The 14655-nt window shown below is 51.6% G+C and overlaps 1 protein-coding gene across 1 annotated transcript in view; it reads right to left on the bottom strand.

The window, feature by feature from the left end:
- Positions 1-14655, bottom strand: part of ACOT11 (acyl-CoA thioesterase 11) — a 61260-nt gene that overhangs the window by 12190 nt on the left and 34415 nt on the right. The window contains exons 2-7 of the mRNA XM_025396747.1: positions 14272-14479; positions 13230-13299; positions 6347-6407; positions 4882-4980; positions 4243-4378; positions 1522-1678 (exon numbers count right to left, since the gene is read on the bottom strand). Coding sequence (XP_025252532.1) covers positions 1522-1678; positions 4243-4378; positions 4882-4980; positions 6347-6407; positions 13230-13299; positions 14272-14479 — 731 coding nt within the window. The remainder of the gene's footprint in view (positions 1-1521; positions 1679-4242; positions 4379-4881; positions 4981-6346; positions 6408-13229; positions 13300-14271; positions 14480-14655) is intronic.

Below are 14655 nucleotides of genomic sequence, written 5' to 3'. Positions count from 1 at the left end.
GGGTTTCACCATGTTGGCCAGGATGGTTGCAAACTCCTGACCTCAGGTGATCCACCCACCTTGGCTTCCCAAAGTGCTGGGATTACAGGCATGAGCCACTGCACCTGGCCTTTTTTTTTTTTTTTTTTTTTTTTTTGAGACAGGGTTTCATTCTGTTGCCCAGGCTGGAATGCACTGGTGCTATCTCGGCTCACTCTAACCTCTACCTTCCGGGTTCAAGCAACTCTCCCATCTCAGCCTCCCAAGTAACTGAGACTACAGGCACACACCACCACACCTGGCTAATTTTTGTATTTTTAGTAGAGATGAGGTTTTACCTCGTTGCCAACCTGGTCTTGAACTCCTGACCTCAAGTGGCCTCGGCTTCCCAAAGTGCTGGGATTACAGGCATGAGCCACCACACTAGGCCAGCTTGGGCCGGCCTTCTACCCTAGTCCCATCCCCAGACCCAGCCTGGAACTACACATTCTGACCCACCCACTGCCACCCAAACCAGTGGCAGTTCTGCTCAGAGGCACAGAACTGAAGTCTCATTTCATAGCTTAGAATACTGAGGTCTATGCATGGTGGGAAAGGAGCCAAGTTTGAGGAGACAGAAGAAAGCAGGGTTTGGGGTAAACCCCTTTCCCATTTTCCTTCCAACTTTTATACCTTGGTAGCTGCTGTTCCTACTATCTAGAAGCCCTCCCCTAACCCAAAGCTACTTGGCATTCAAGGCCCAGCTGAAGTGTTCTTCCTCCAGGCAGCCTTCCCTGACCATCAGCCTCTTACCCTCCTCTGGGATCTTCCTGCACTTATAGCCAAGGCTGCCCAAAAGAGCATTGCTTATGCACTGTCTCCCACAGGTTAAACTGGAAGAGGGGCCATCGAAGCCAGGCTCTAAAGAATAAGGAGGAATCCGCCTGGCTGGGAAGGGCACTCCTGGTAAAGGGAACAGCAAAAGCAAAGTCATGGAGGTGTGAGAGTGTCAATTAGTGAAGGTCAGTTACCATAACTATAAAAAACACCCTGATATTTAGGGTAGAACAAGCCCCAGACAGGCACAGAGGTTATAGGAGAGAAAACAATTTTCACCCCTTGGAGGAAGGGAACAGGGAGAGATGGCTTTATGGAGGAAGTGGGCAGGATATTAGCAGACAAAGAAGAGTAGGGGAAACACAGCAGGAGCCTACACCAGGGGCAAAGGCAGGGGCTGGGAAAGTGGAGGATGGCAACACAGAGCAGCAAATGGCTTGATGTGAAGGGAACATAGATACTAGAAGGAGTACAGGTAGGGCCAGATCAAGGGGAGGATCTAGTGCCAGGCCAAGAGAGCTGTTGTTTCCCACGTAAAAGATGAGAGCTTTTTGAGTAGAACAAGAAATAGTCAGTTCACAAAAATTCTTTATCTGATTTGGAACAGCCAAGCTTCTGAAGCCTTGAATGCCAACCCTAAGCTGGGGTTTCCCCTCCAGAGGGAGGTGGCCAAGGGGAGGAGGAGGAGAAAGGAGGGGAGGCAGAGGCAGTACATTCTGCCCTCACCTGGCTGCAATGGTGGCCACATTCTCCATCCAGGCCATGATCTGGCCCCCAAAGGTGTTGCCCTGGTGATTGGCATGGGGAGGCAGGACCAACTCCACGCTCTCCACACGAGTCTTCTCGGCTGGCACCATGTGGCTGCAGTCTCTGCTCTCCAGATCTGACCGGGGATGGGGTGAGGGAGGGAAGCGGGGAGGTGAGAACATTCCCAAGGGCAGCCCCTCCCCACAGGCAGCCCAGAGACCCCCACCACTCCACCCCACTCAGGTTCTTTTATTTATTCGGCACCAAGTGCACATGAGGCAGAGGGTGGCCCTGGGTGAGAGATGAGCCCATTCAGTGCCGTGGACCCATCACCAGCTCTGAGACAAGACAGCTGGTCTGAGTCTCAGCTCCACTCCAGACTGCCTGCATGGCAGTGGGCAAATCGAGTAATCCCTCTGAGCCTCAGTTGCCTCATTTGTAAAGGCAGATGTGAACTCCGACCCAACAGGACTGTGTGAAGATGAAATGTTATTGTTGTCACAAAGTGCTTGACTCAAGGCCAGTCGTAATAGCTCATGCCTGTAATCCCAGCACTTTGGGAGGCCAAGGCGGGTAGATCACTTGAGGCCAGGAGTTCGAGACCAGCCTGGCCGACATGGCGAAACTCTGTCTCTACTAAAACACAAAAAAATTAGCTGGGCATGGTGGCAGGCGCCTGTAATCCCAGCTACTCTGGAGGCTGGGCCATGAGAATCACTTGAACCTGGGAGGCAGAGGTTGCAGTGAGCCGAGATCACACCACTACATTCCAGCCTGGGTGACAGAGTGAGATTCTGTCTCAAAAAATAATAATAATCACAAAGTGCTTGGCTCCAGTAAATATGCTCTCAAAAAGGACGGTTTTTCCCCGCCCTCTGCCCTGGTATCCTTGGCAGCAACGGCATTAGGATATCCTTAGTAGGAGAGGCCAGGCAGTGAATGGGGCCTTGGGCTTCAGGGCAGCAGATGCTGGCATGCTCCACCAAATCCAAGGCGGTGTCATTTGTCTCCCATCTCCCATGGAGAGACTTCTTCAGGGAGGGTCCATCAAAGAGCTGGCATTGCCCTTGGCTTGGCTTGCAGACTCTCAGAGATGCCACAGACAGGGTCAGGGCAGACAGGAGGGGAAGTTGAGGGTGGCCTGAGCCAAGGTCTGGAGACAGGACGGGGAGGGTATTCACAGGGCAATGGGGCCTGTGGCTTAGCAGGAGCTGCAGTGGGTCAAGAGACAGTACCCAGTGAAGCTGAGTGGCCAGCCAGAAGGCCCAGTGCCAGGCAAAGGCACTTGAGCTGATTCTTAGGTGGGAGGGCTGTTAGGACAGAAGATATATAGGAAGGCTGCAAGGGGATGGATGGATCAAGGGGGACTTGATGACTGTAGGAAGAGCTGGGCCTCCCCAGCTCCAGCCTCCAAGCCCAGCATAACCAGGGCACATGGAACTCAGGGCACAGCTTGCTGCTTCCACTGGGCTTTGCAAGTTCTGCCTGCTCTCTCCCCACTCCGAGGAGATTTTCTCCTAAAGTCGCCTGCTTTTGGTTTCAAGGAAGACCCAAATTTGAACATTCTGGAGATGAGTAAACAAGTCCAAGGTCTCCCCTCTGGGCCTTTGCCCAGGCTGTGCCCTCTGTCAAGAACCCTTCCTTATATCCCACCTGTCAAAATCCCACCCAATTCAAAGTAGATCTTTCTGTACTGGTATAGAACAACCCCCAAGATATATTTCTCAGGGGAACTACAAGATACAGAACAGTATGTACTGAATGCCCCTTTTCAGGGGCTAAATAATACATGCTATGCTTAGATATGCAGGGAATACTTCTGGAAAGATACCCTAAAATGGGTAATAGTAGTTGCTTCTGGGGAGAGGATCTGGATTCTGGGATAGAAAGGAGTCTTGCTTTTTATTTTATATCTTTATATACACACACCTTATGTGTGTATGCATATATACACACACACATATACATAAGCATATATATATGCTTTTTATGTATGTTTTTATATGCTTTTTATTTTATTTTATTTTATTTTTTGAGACAGAGTTTTGCTCTTTTTGCCCAGGCTGGAGTGCAATGGCACAATCTCGGCTCATTGCAACCTCCGCCTCCCAGGTTCAAGCGATTCTCCTGCCTCAGCCTCCCGAGTAGCTGGGATTACAGGTGCCTGCCACCACACCCAGCTAATTTTGTATTTTTAGTAGAGATGGGGTTTCACCATGTTGGCCAGGCTGGTCTTGAACTCCTGACCTCAGGCAATCCACCCACCTCGGCCTCCCAAAGTGCTGGGATTACAGGCATAAGCCACTGCGCCTGGCCTATATATGCTTTTTTTATAGATGCATATACATAAGCGTATATATATGCTTTTTAAAAAATCCTACAGAGTCTTCAAGGTGTAGCTCAATACTATCTTCCCAAACACCTTGGCTTCTGGAGACCCAAATGTGTTTTGTGGACAAAAAAGGGATTTCCACATGACCTAACTGCAGCTTCATGGTTCCTGGGAGCTGGTAGAGAGGCCCAAACACTCCCTTTCCCTAGAGGAGACCTCAGGGCCAAGAGGGCTAGAGAGGTCCAGGGCCACCAGTGGGTGGAAGTCCCCGGAGCCTCCCTTCCTGCCTCTGCCCAGTGGGGACCCGGGGCAGAGAGGCCATGCAGGACTCCAGCTACCCTCCCCATGCACGGCTGGCAGCTGCTCACCGTCCTGAATGGCGCAGTTGGCCAGGAGATCCTTGATGGTGTCCGCATAGACAAGGCGCATGCGCCGGCGCTCGGCCGCCACACTGTGCTCCATCTTCTCCTCCTCTGTCCGTGGCATGATCTGCTTCAGCTTCACCTGTCGGCCAGGGGACAGGGTGGGGGACACTCAGGGCAAGTCTCCTGAAATAGCACAAGGGCCTGTCCCCAGCACCATCCCATGCCCAAGGCTAGCACACGGCAGGCCTGGGCTGCTGCTCAGTTCCAAGGCTTCCTCCCTCTTTGCCCCATCTTCCTGCCTCCACGATGACCTAACACATATTCATCCTCCAGCTCCCACCCAGGTCCCTTCCTTGGGCAAAGGCTCAGAGGATAGGGAGTGTCACTGTAGGATATGCAGAATGGTGAGACCAGAAGAATCTTCGCTGGAGAAGCACAGGGAGAGGTGGGGGAAAGGAGTAGGGAGGTGGCTGGGGGTCCGAATGCAATGGGGGGTGGGCCTTCCTCTGGGAGCTGTGGATTCCTGCTGTGTCCCTCCTCATCCCCTCTGCCAACCCCCAACCTCACCACCCTGATCCAGACTTGCCATGGCAGGTGCCCAGGTCGCTGAGCAGCGTCCAGCAGCCAGGTGCACCCAGTTACCTTAGTGATCTCTCGGTGGGCCACGAAGGTGGCCAAGGCCTTGCACACATTCCACTGCTTCTCAGAGCACAGGTCCTCTGAGGCCACCTGGATGCCCACCTGGAGAGGAACAGTAAGGGCGAAGGAATGAGGGACAACATTGCACTCACCAGCGAGAAGGCCCACAGCTCCGCCAGACAGCAAGTCCCAGCCCAGCCCAGGCCTCCGGTGTTTCTGCACCACCTACCAGGTCTGGGAGGCCAGAGATCTGAGGTAGGTTTTGACTCTGCCCTTGGGTCCCCGGGAAACCTTGGGCAAAACACTTCCCTTCTCTGGGCCTCAGTTTCCTCATCTACAAGGTGGGAGTGATCAGACCTACCCTTGTGGGATTGTTGAGAGGATTAAAATGAGACTATGTCTACAACAGGGCTTACTATAGGTAGAATGTTGGCTACATTTAAAGGATAGGCCAGTCTCAATGGCCTGTCATCCTAGAATTTTGGGAGGCTGCAGTGGAAGGATCCCTTGAGGCCAGGAGTTCAAAACAAGCCAGGGCAACACAGTGAGACTCCTGTCTCTGCAAAAAAAAAAAAAAAAAGAAAACACACACACACACACACACACACACACACACACACACACATTAGCTGGGTGTGGTGACGCATGTCTGTAGTCCCAGCTACTCAGGAGGCTGAGGCAGGAATATTGCTAAAGCCCAGGAGTTCGAGGTTACAGCGAGCTATGATTGCACCACTGCACTCCAGCTTGGGTGACAGAGTAAGACCTCATCTCAAAAAAACAATAAAAATAAAAATAAAAGATCAAGAACAGGCACCTGGGAGTACCTGAGCATTTATGGGGTGCCCAGAGGCATACTCAGGACTACGTCACCCAGCCTCAGTGCTCCGTCAGGAACCACGGGCCCAGCTGGTGAAGTTGCCTGGGCCTGAAGTCCATAGGCAGGAAATAGAGCCCTCCCCCACAGCTCACAGAGCCCTGGGCATCACCAGCAGTCCATTAACTCAACAACTCTGCCACATAGGAATCATGTTCCCTTTTGCAGATGCGGAGACAGGCTGTGGGAGGCAAGCTCATGGGCCAACCCAGCACGCTCCTGCCCCAGCTCCTCCTCCAAGATCAGGTGCTCCTGCTGCCTTCCCTCCATTCCCACAAACACTAGGCTGCTGAGGCTGGATGTGAAGACTCAGGGGCCTGGAAGTCAAGTCCCATGCTGGAATCTATGTAGCTCAGTGACCTGGGACAAGTCCCTTCCCCTCCCGGGCCTCGATTTTCCTGTCTGTGTTACGGGATTTGGAACAGGAAGATCCTTGGGATTCCCCTTGCTCTGCCAATCATTACAGAACTCTGCTGTTCTAATCAGGGCCCTGCGAGGGTGAGTAGCCCTGGGCTGCAGGGAGAAGAATGGATAGAAGAGGTAGAGGACCCACCCACGCACCCACTCCCAAGCAGTGCCCACCCCACACACCTCCATGCTGGAGTTGAAGGCCCGGTTCACCTTGGCCTTGATATTCACCACTTGTCCAACACTGGGGAGAGGAAAGCAGGAGGTGAGCCTTCCAGAGGGGCCAGAGTGAGGAACAGGGGCCTCAGATACTTGCAGCGCCTCTCTTGTGGGGAGCTGGCAGGAGAACTTCATGGTTTGCAGGGCATATTCACATCTGCGATGTCACCAAGTCCTCAAAGCCAGCCAGCAAGATAGTGTCAGCACCCCATTTCACAGATGGGGAAGCTGAGGCAGAGAGAAGTAGCATGATTGCACTCATCTGCTCCCCCGTTCCCTACTCCCTGTTGTCCAATTAATGCCTGTGCTTCTTTCTGCACTTGGCTCAATGGTCCCCTCCTCAGGGGAGCCCTCCCTGCCCTGCAGTGGCCCACCCACCAACAGAGGCCCTGCAGAGGCCCACCCACCAACAGAGGCCCTGCAGAGGCCCACCCACCAACAGAGGCCCTGCAGAGGCCCACCCACCAACAGAGGCCCTGCAGTGGCCCACCCACCAACAGAGGCCCTGCAGTGGCCCACCCACCAACAGAGGCCCTGCAGAGGCCCACCCACCAACAGAGGCCCTGCAGAGGCCCACCCTGCAGCACTCTCCTGGCAGACTGACCTCTGTCCCCCACAATTCTTAAGCTCTACTAGGGTAAGGGCCATGTGTTTTGCTCCCCATTGACTCTCCAAGGCCTAGCACATGGCACAGGGTGGGTGTCCCATAAAGGGTAGCTGACTGAATTAACGCATTCCACATGTACTGAATGTCTAGTAAGGGCAAGATGCTATAAACAAAGGGCGGGGAGAGAAATGGAAACATTTAAAGAATGCCTGCTAGGTGCCAGGCACTGTGCACTGCCCCATTGGAGCCTCAGAATAAGCTTGGCAGGTAGGTTTAGGAGAAACTGAGCATTAGAGAGGTGAAGTCATTTGCCCAAGGTCACCAAGCTAAAAACTGGCAGCACCAGGCTTCCAGACTGACTCTGTTGACTGCACCAGCCCCACTCTTTCCAGTTGCAACCTATTCTTCTAGAATGATCCCCACATCCAAATGAATCCCCAGGGGAGCCTCCTAGCCTGGGCCGTGCCTAATGGAGGCGGCAGAGGGTGCCCAGCTGATGGACCGTGGGGAGGAGGGGCAGGAGGCTAAAGGCTGGCCCCACTCAATGGTTGTGTGATCTCCAGCAGGTCCTTTCACTTTCAAGGTTCGTCAGCCTTAGCTCATGAACATGGAGAGTGCCATGCCGACTTCTTTCTCAAATGACAGTCTCCTGGCCAAGTCTAGGAATGGTCCATTCCAAGGGGCCTGCTGGTCAAGGGGCCACCATGAACGCAGTGGGAATGGCCACACAGGCCTGCGTTCCAGTCAAGCTCCACCTTGACCATCACACTACAGAGCTGTGTGACCTTGGGTGAGTCACTTTGCCTCTCTGAGTCCCTTTCCTCCTGTGTAAAGTACTGCCTGTGGTTCTGAGGGTCAAGTGAGAGACAGTGGGACTCAGCCAAGCACCAGGCCTGGCCCACAGCAGGAGCTCAATAAATACCACAAGCTCACATTTGCCAGACATTTGTTGATATGATTCCTGTTCATTTTTTTAGTAACACTAATGATCACGGAGGGGAGGGTCATTTTTAGGAGATCTATGCTGACATAGTGACAGATGAAGCATCATGATGTCTGCATCTCACTTTCAAATCATTTAGCAGAGAGAGAAAGAGAAAGTGTATATATATTACATCTGTAATCCCAGCACTTAGGGAGGCCAAGGCAGGCAGATCACCTGAGTTCAGATGTTCCAGACCAGCCTAGCCAACATGATGAAACTCTACTAAAACTACAAAAATAAATGAATAAATAAATAAGCCAAGCATGGTAGGGCACACCTGTAATTCCAGCTACTTGGGAGGCTGAGTCACAAGAATCGCTTGAACCCAGGAGGCAGAGGTTGCCATGAGTCAAGATTGCACCACTGCATTCCAGCCTGGGTGACGGAGTGAGACTTTGTCTCTTAACAAGAAAAAAAGTGTATGTATTTATTTATTTGCCCATACATAGATAAAGCAAATTTAGAAAAATGTTAATTATTGGGTCTCAGTGGTGGTGATCATTGTACTATTCAACTTTTCTATATGTTTGAAAGCTTTCATGATCAAACATTAGGGCAAAAAATTTCTGTGGTCCCCCAAATAAAAATAAAAGTCTATTTTCTCTGGTGCTGAGAGGAATTTGTGATTTTTCCTCCTCTCCCTCCTTCTCTCTCTACCTTCCCCCAAAGTCAACCAGACACCCATCTAGGTTGCTAAGCTCCTCCTCCTTCCTGACTGCCCTCTGTCCGCACAGCTCAGGCCCAAACCGTATCCCTCCCCAGGGCCACTGCCCAGCTTCCTCAGGGGCCCCGGAGTTCCCGGACACCCCTCCAGGTGTTCTTCACAATGCAGACAAGCAACCCCCTATAAACAAATCTGACCTCCATCAAGACCTTCCCTAGACCAATTTACTCTCAGAAGACAGAGGAACATGTTAATTGTACCACAGAAATTCAAACAGAAAACCCAGATGATGAAGGACTCTAGAGATCAAATGGCCAGCTTTCCCCAACAAATACATTTTGAGAGAGAGACAGAGCGTGCCAGAGAGCTGGTGGAGGATTGGTGGGTATCTATAGAGTTTTTTGGTTTTTTGGGGTTTTTTTTGAGACAGAGTCTCACTCTGTCGCCCAGGCTGGAGTGCAGTGGCACTATCTCAGCTCACTGCAAGCTCTGCCTCCCAGGTTCATGCCATTCTCCTGTCTTAGCCTCCCGAGGAGCTGGGACTACAGGCGCCCGCCACCATGCCTGGCAAATTTTTTGTATTTTTAGTAGAGATGGAGTTTCACCATGTTAGCCAGGATGGTCTCGATCTCCTGATCTCATGATCCGCCAGCCTCGGCCTCCCTATAGAGTTTTTTTAAGAAGCAACCAATTACAATTATTTGCATCTTGACTTGAATAACAAAATAACTGCAGGCTGGGTGTGGTGGCTCATGCCTGTTATCTTAATACTTTAGAAGGCAGAGGTGGGAGAATCACTTGAAGTTAGGAATTTGAGACCAGCCTGATCAACATAGTGAGACCAACACCACGTCTCTACAAAAACAAAATAATAATAACAAAATAAAATTTAATTAGCCAGGTATGGTGCCACATGCCTGTAGTCCCGGCTACTAGGGAGGCTAAGGATCACTTAAGCCCAGAAGTTCAGGGCCACATTGAGCTATGATGGTGCCACTGCATCCCAGCCTGGGCAACAGAGCAATACTCCATCTTGAAAAAATAAATAACTGCAAAGCAAACAAAATAATAACAAATTCATGAGACAGTTTGGGCATTTGAACACTGACTAGTGATGTTGGTGAAAATTATTGTTAATTTTTTAGATGTGGTAATGATGTTAATGTTAAGGTTTTGTTTAAAAAGAATCCTTCTCTCAAAAAAAAAAAAAAGAGGGCCAGGTATGGTGGCTCACACCTGTAATCCCATCACTTTGGGAGGCCAAGGTAAGCAGATCACCTGAGGTCAGGAATTCAAGGCCAGCCTGACCAATATGGTGAAACCACATCTCTAATAAAAATACAAAAATTAGCCCAGCTTGGTGGCGGGCACCGGTAATCCCACCTACTCGGTACACTCAGACAGGAGAATTGCTTGAACCTGGGAGGCAGAGGTTGCAGTGAGCCAAAATTGCGCCACTGCACTCCAGCCTGGGTGACAGAGCAAGACTCCATCTCAAAAAATAAATAAATAAATAAATATAAAAAGAGTTCTTAGCCCTTAGAGATACATTTGGAAATATTTTTAAGTGGCAAAAGGAGAAACAAACAAACAAAAAAACTTCTTAATCTTTCCTCAGGTGTGTCCAGGCCTTCCCTGGCCACCAACCATGCTCCAGGCCCCTCCTCAGCTTGTCCTTCTTCCCGGCATCCTCTCTGGCTTTCCATTCCACCCACAGCCTCCTCCGCCCAGATTCACCTTCACTCCGCTGTGCCCTGCAGCAGGTCCAGCCATCATGCATGTACCCCTAGCCCTCTCTATTCCTTGCTCCCCTAAGTAAAAGAACTTGTGCTGGCTACGGGAACCTGGCCCAGACACAGCTCCACTGGCTTCAAAGTATCACTATGTACAGAGCTGACAGTACTGAAGCCAGCTCAAACACCTCCTCCAGGAAGCCCCCCCTTGACTACCCTCAGTGCCACAACACCTACCCCCAGACATATAGGAAATACAGCCCACTGGTTAAGAGCAAGCCATACTGCCTATCCTGGGTCCTCCATTAGATGTACCACCTTCAACAAGGTACTTCGTTTCTCTGTGCCTCAGTTTCCTCATCTGTAAAATGAGGATACTAATAGCTTTGACCACATAGTATTGTTTTGAGGATCAAATAAGTTAATGTATTTTAAAAGGTATCAAAATAATGTATCAGTATTGGTGCACTAATTGTGACAAAGGTACCCTACAAATGTAAGATGTTAATCATGGGGCACCTGGGTGTGGGGTATATGGGAACTCTCTGTACTATCTTTATTTTTATTTTTTTATTTAGCCTGAGATGGGGTCTCACTGTGTCACCCAAGTTGGAGTGCAGTGGTGTGATCTTGGCTCATTGCAACCTCTACATCCCAGGCTCAAGTGATCCTCCCACCTCAGCCTCCCAAGTAGCTGGGACCACAGGCGTATATCACCATGCCCAGCTAATTTTTGGTAGAGACAGGGTTTTGCCATGTTGCCCAGCTGGTCTCAAACTCCTGAGCTCAAGTAATCTGTCTGCCTCAGCCTCCCAAAGTTCTGGGATTACGGGTACAAGCCACTGCACCCGGCCTTGTACTATCTTTAGAGATACAATGTTTTTATGAATTTAGAACTATTCTAAAATAAAAGGTATTACAAAGGAGGCCAGGCAGGGTAGCTCACGCCTGTAATCCCAGCACGTTGGGAGGCCAAGGCAAGCAGATCACTTGAGGTCAGGAGTTCGAGACCAGCTTAGCCAACATGGTGAAACCATGTCTCTCCTAAAAATACAAAACTTAGCTGGGTGTGGGGTCACACACCTGTAATCCCAGCTACTCAAGAGGCTGAGGCAGGAGAATCACTTGAACCCAGGAGGTGGAGGTTGCAGTGAGCCAAGATCACATCATTGCACTCCAGCTTGGGCAACAGAGCAAGACTCTGTCTCAACAACAACGAAAAAAAATTACAAAGCAGAGCCCTTTTTTTTTGAGACAGAGGCTCGCTCACTCGCCCTCTCGCCTAAGCTGGCAGGCTGGAGTGCAGTGGTGTGACCTCAGCTCACTGCAACCTCCGCCTCCCAGATGCAAGCAATTCTCTGCCTCAGCCTCCCGAGTAGCTGAGATTACAGGTGCCCACCACCAAACCCGGCTAGTTTTTTGTATTTTCAGTAAAGATGGGGTTTCACCATGTTGGCCAGGCTGGTCTTGAACTCCTGACCTCGTGATCCACCTGCCTAGGCTTCCCAAAGTGCTGAGATTACAGGTGTGAGCCACCCCACCTGGCCCAGAGCTCATTATTGCACAGAACTTCTCACTGCGAATTGAATAACGTTCCTACATCTGCCTCCCCTGAAGATTGGGAGTTCCAGGGAAGAGGCTGTGCTCCAGTGGACTTTGCATGCCCAGTCTCAGCAAGGCCCCTGGTCCGGAAAAGGTGCTCATCTAATGTTAAGTGTGTGGTGAGGGAATGACTGACGACTGAATGAGTGAGTACAGAGACTGGCCAGTCTTCTTCCTTAATGGTGACACACTGAGCACCCAGTGAGTCCCAAATAAGCCCTTGGCACTTGATGTCCTAGTAGTGCTAATGAGTTTAGGATCAGGTCCAGAGACAAGAGCTCTGTGTGTGGCCCTGCAGCCTGTCCTGAGCCAAGGGCTCAGCCTGCTCCTTGGATTCCAGAAGCAGGATCTATGGGCAAAGCTATGGGGAGGCAAAGCCCAGTGTGTGTGATGAATATTCTTCTATTCTGTACAGCCATAAAAAAAAAAAAGAAAAGAAAAGGCCAGGTGCAGTGGCTCATGCCTGTAATCCCAGTGCTTTGGGAGGCCAGGGCGAGTGGATCACCTAAGGTCAGGAGATCGAGACCAGCCTGGCCAACATGGTGAAACCCCGACTCTACTAAAAATACAAAAAAATTAGCCGGGCCTTGTGGCAGGCACCTGTAATCCCAGCTACTCATGAGGCTGAGGCACAAGAATTGCTTAAACCTGGGAGGCAGAGATTGTAGTGAACCAAGATCATGTCATTGCCTTCCAGCCTGGGTGACAGAGGGAGACTCCTTCTCCAAAAAAAAGAAAGAAAAAAGGCTACTTTGTTATTGAGGTACTGAGCTCCTCATCCCTGGAAGTATGTGAGCAGAGGTTGATGGCCCAAGCTTCTGGCTCAGACTTGGCCAACGCACCTTGTCTAGGGGCCTCCCTATAGCCCAATGACCAAGGACCCAAAGAGAATGCCCAAGCTCAAAAAGGCATTCACTGATTAAGTCTAACCCCTTCCATTTTGCAGATGAGAAAACTGAGGCCCAGAGAGAGATTGACTTCCCCAAAGTCACGCAGCACCCCACAATGCTATCTCGGCCACACCCTGGCTGAGGGAACACCCACCCACCCACCGCACTGAACAGCCGGTCAACTCCTAGCCCCCAGAAACATTGCAGAGGTGTTCATGCTTCCCCAGAGGCTGCCCCCATCTCATTTTCAGTCAGTTGAGTCAGGCTCCAGGCAGCACACAGGCTGACCAGGCAGGGAGTCAGGAGCACGGGCCCCAGGCTGATGGGAGAGAGACCAGAGGACCCTAACGCAGAGGGGCTACTTACCTAATGGTGTGCTCAAAATAGATGTCATCCATGGAAGCTGTGACACAGGGGCAGCCAGCGTGCCTCTCCGCTGGTGTCAGGAGAAGAAAGCCAGACATTAGTGGCCTCCCCCCACTACAGGCTTCTGCTCAGATGGTACCTCCTCAAGAGGCTTCTCCAGCCGCCCAAGTCAAGGCCACAACTCCCACCACATCCTGCCACCACCCTTCCCTACGCTCCCTCACCATGGACACCACCCTTGACCCTTTTCTGTATATCTGCTTTTCATGTCTATTTTCTCTTCCTCCCACTAGAGTGTAAATTACTTGAGGACGAGGATTTTTGCCTGTCTTGTTCATTGCAGTACCCCAGTCCTGGAACAGTGTCTGGCACATAGTATACACTCAGTAAGTAGCTGTTGAATGAGTGATCATGCCACACTGGCCTGCTTCTCAGCCTTCTGGAGCCCCCGTCCCTTCAACCACCTGTTCCCTGCCTGAGTCATTCTCACCCTCAGGACTCCACTCAGGTGCCTTAGCCCTTCAGGAATCCCTTCCCTGCCCCCAGGCCTGGGTCAGGGCCTCTGAAACAGTGCTGGGGGACAGTCAGGTCACGTGCCTGTCCCCCACCCCCACCCCACCAGGCTGTGAGCTCTGTGGGTTGGAGAACACCGGTGCAACAAAAGGAATGAAATGAAATGGGCTCGGTCCGGTGCACCTCAACTCAAGGGAAGGAGCGCCGCAAGGCAGGCAGTCATGGGCTTTGCTCAACAGCATCTCCGAGCCAATCTGAAGCAGCCATGTGAAAGGCTGCACTGTGCTGAGGCAGGGACTTAGGGCCTGGGACCAACACTCAGGGCTGAGGGGGTCTGAGTAAGAGAGAGGTGGGCTGTGCTGAGCATCGAGATGTTGGAAAGGGCATTTCAGACAGATGGACCAGCATAAGCAAAGGCCAAGATGAGAAACAAGTGTGGCACTTAGGTGGACAGTGACCATCTCTGAAAGCACAGCCCCTGCTATGGGCCTGAGGGGCAGGTGGGGAGCCATGGGGAGCGCAGCCTCACCGGACAGGCAGGCCGTGGTGTCAATCCACTTGAGCAGCTGCCCGACACTCAGCTCGCCGCGTTGGTTGGTGTGGCAGGGCAGTACCAGCTGGCTCATCTGCACCTCCGTGGGGTTCCGGTATCCTTCGCCGTCTGCCATGGCACCGTCGTTCCCTGCACGTGAGGCTGACTTCCGGGATGTGCGACTGGAGAACACAGAGGCCAATCCCTGGGGGACAGATGGGGACAGAGAGGTCTGCTTGCTGCAGGGTCTCCCAGGTCTGTCCAGCCCTGAGAACTCAGGGTCTGGGGGAAAGAGAGTACCTAGAGACACCTCCCACCAGACCCCAACGAGAGAGTGGTCACCACCCTGCAGCCCATGGTCTTGGATCCCAGGGAATCTGT

This window comes from Theropithecus gelada, chromosome 1 (genome assembly GCF_003255815.1).
Source record: "Theropithecus gelada isolate Dixy chromosome 1, Tgel_1.0, whole genome shotgun sequence".
Classification (NCBI taxonomy): domain Eukaryota; kingdom Metazoa; phylum Chordata; class Mammalia; order Primates; family Cercopithecidae; genus Theropithecus; species Theropithecus gelada.
Note: the sequence above shows the minus strand (reverse complement) of the source record. Positions and strands in the feature narration are given on the sequence as shown.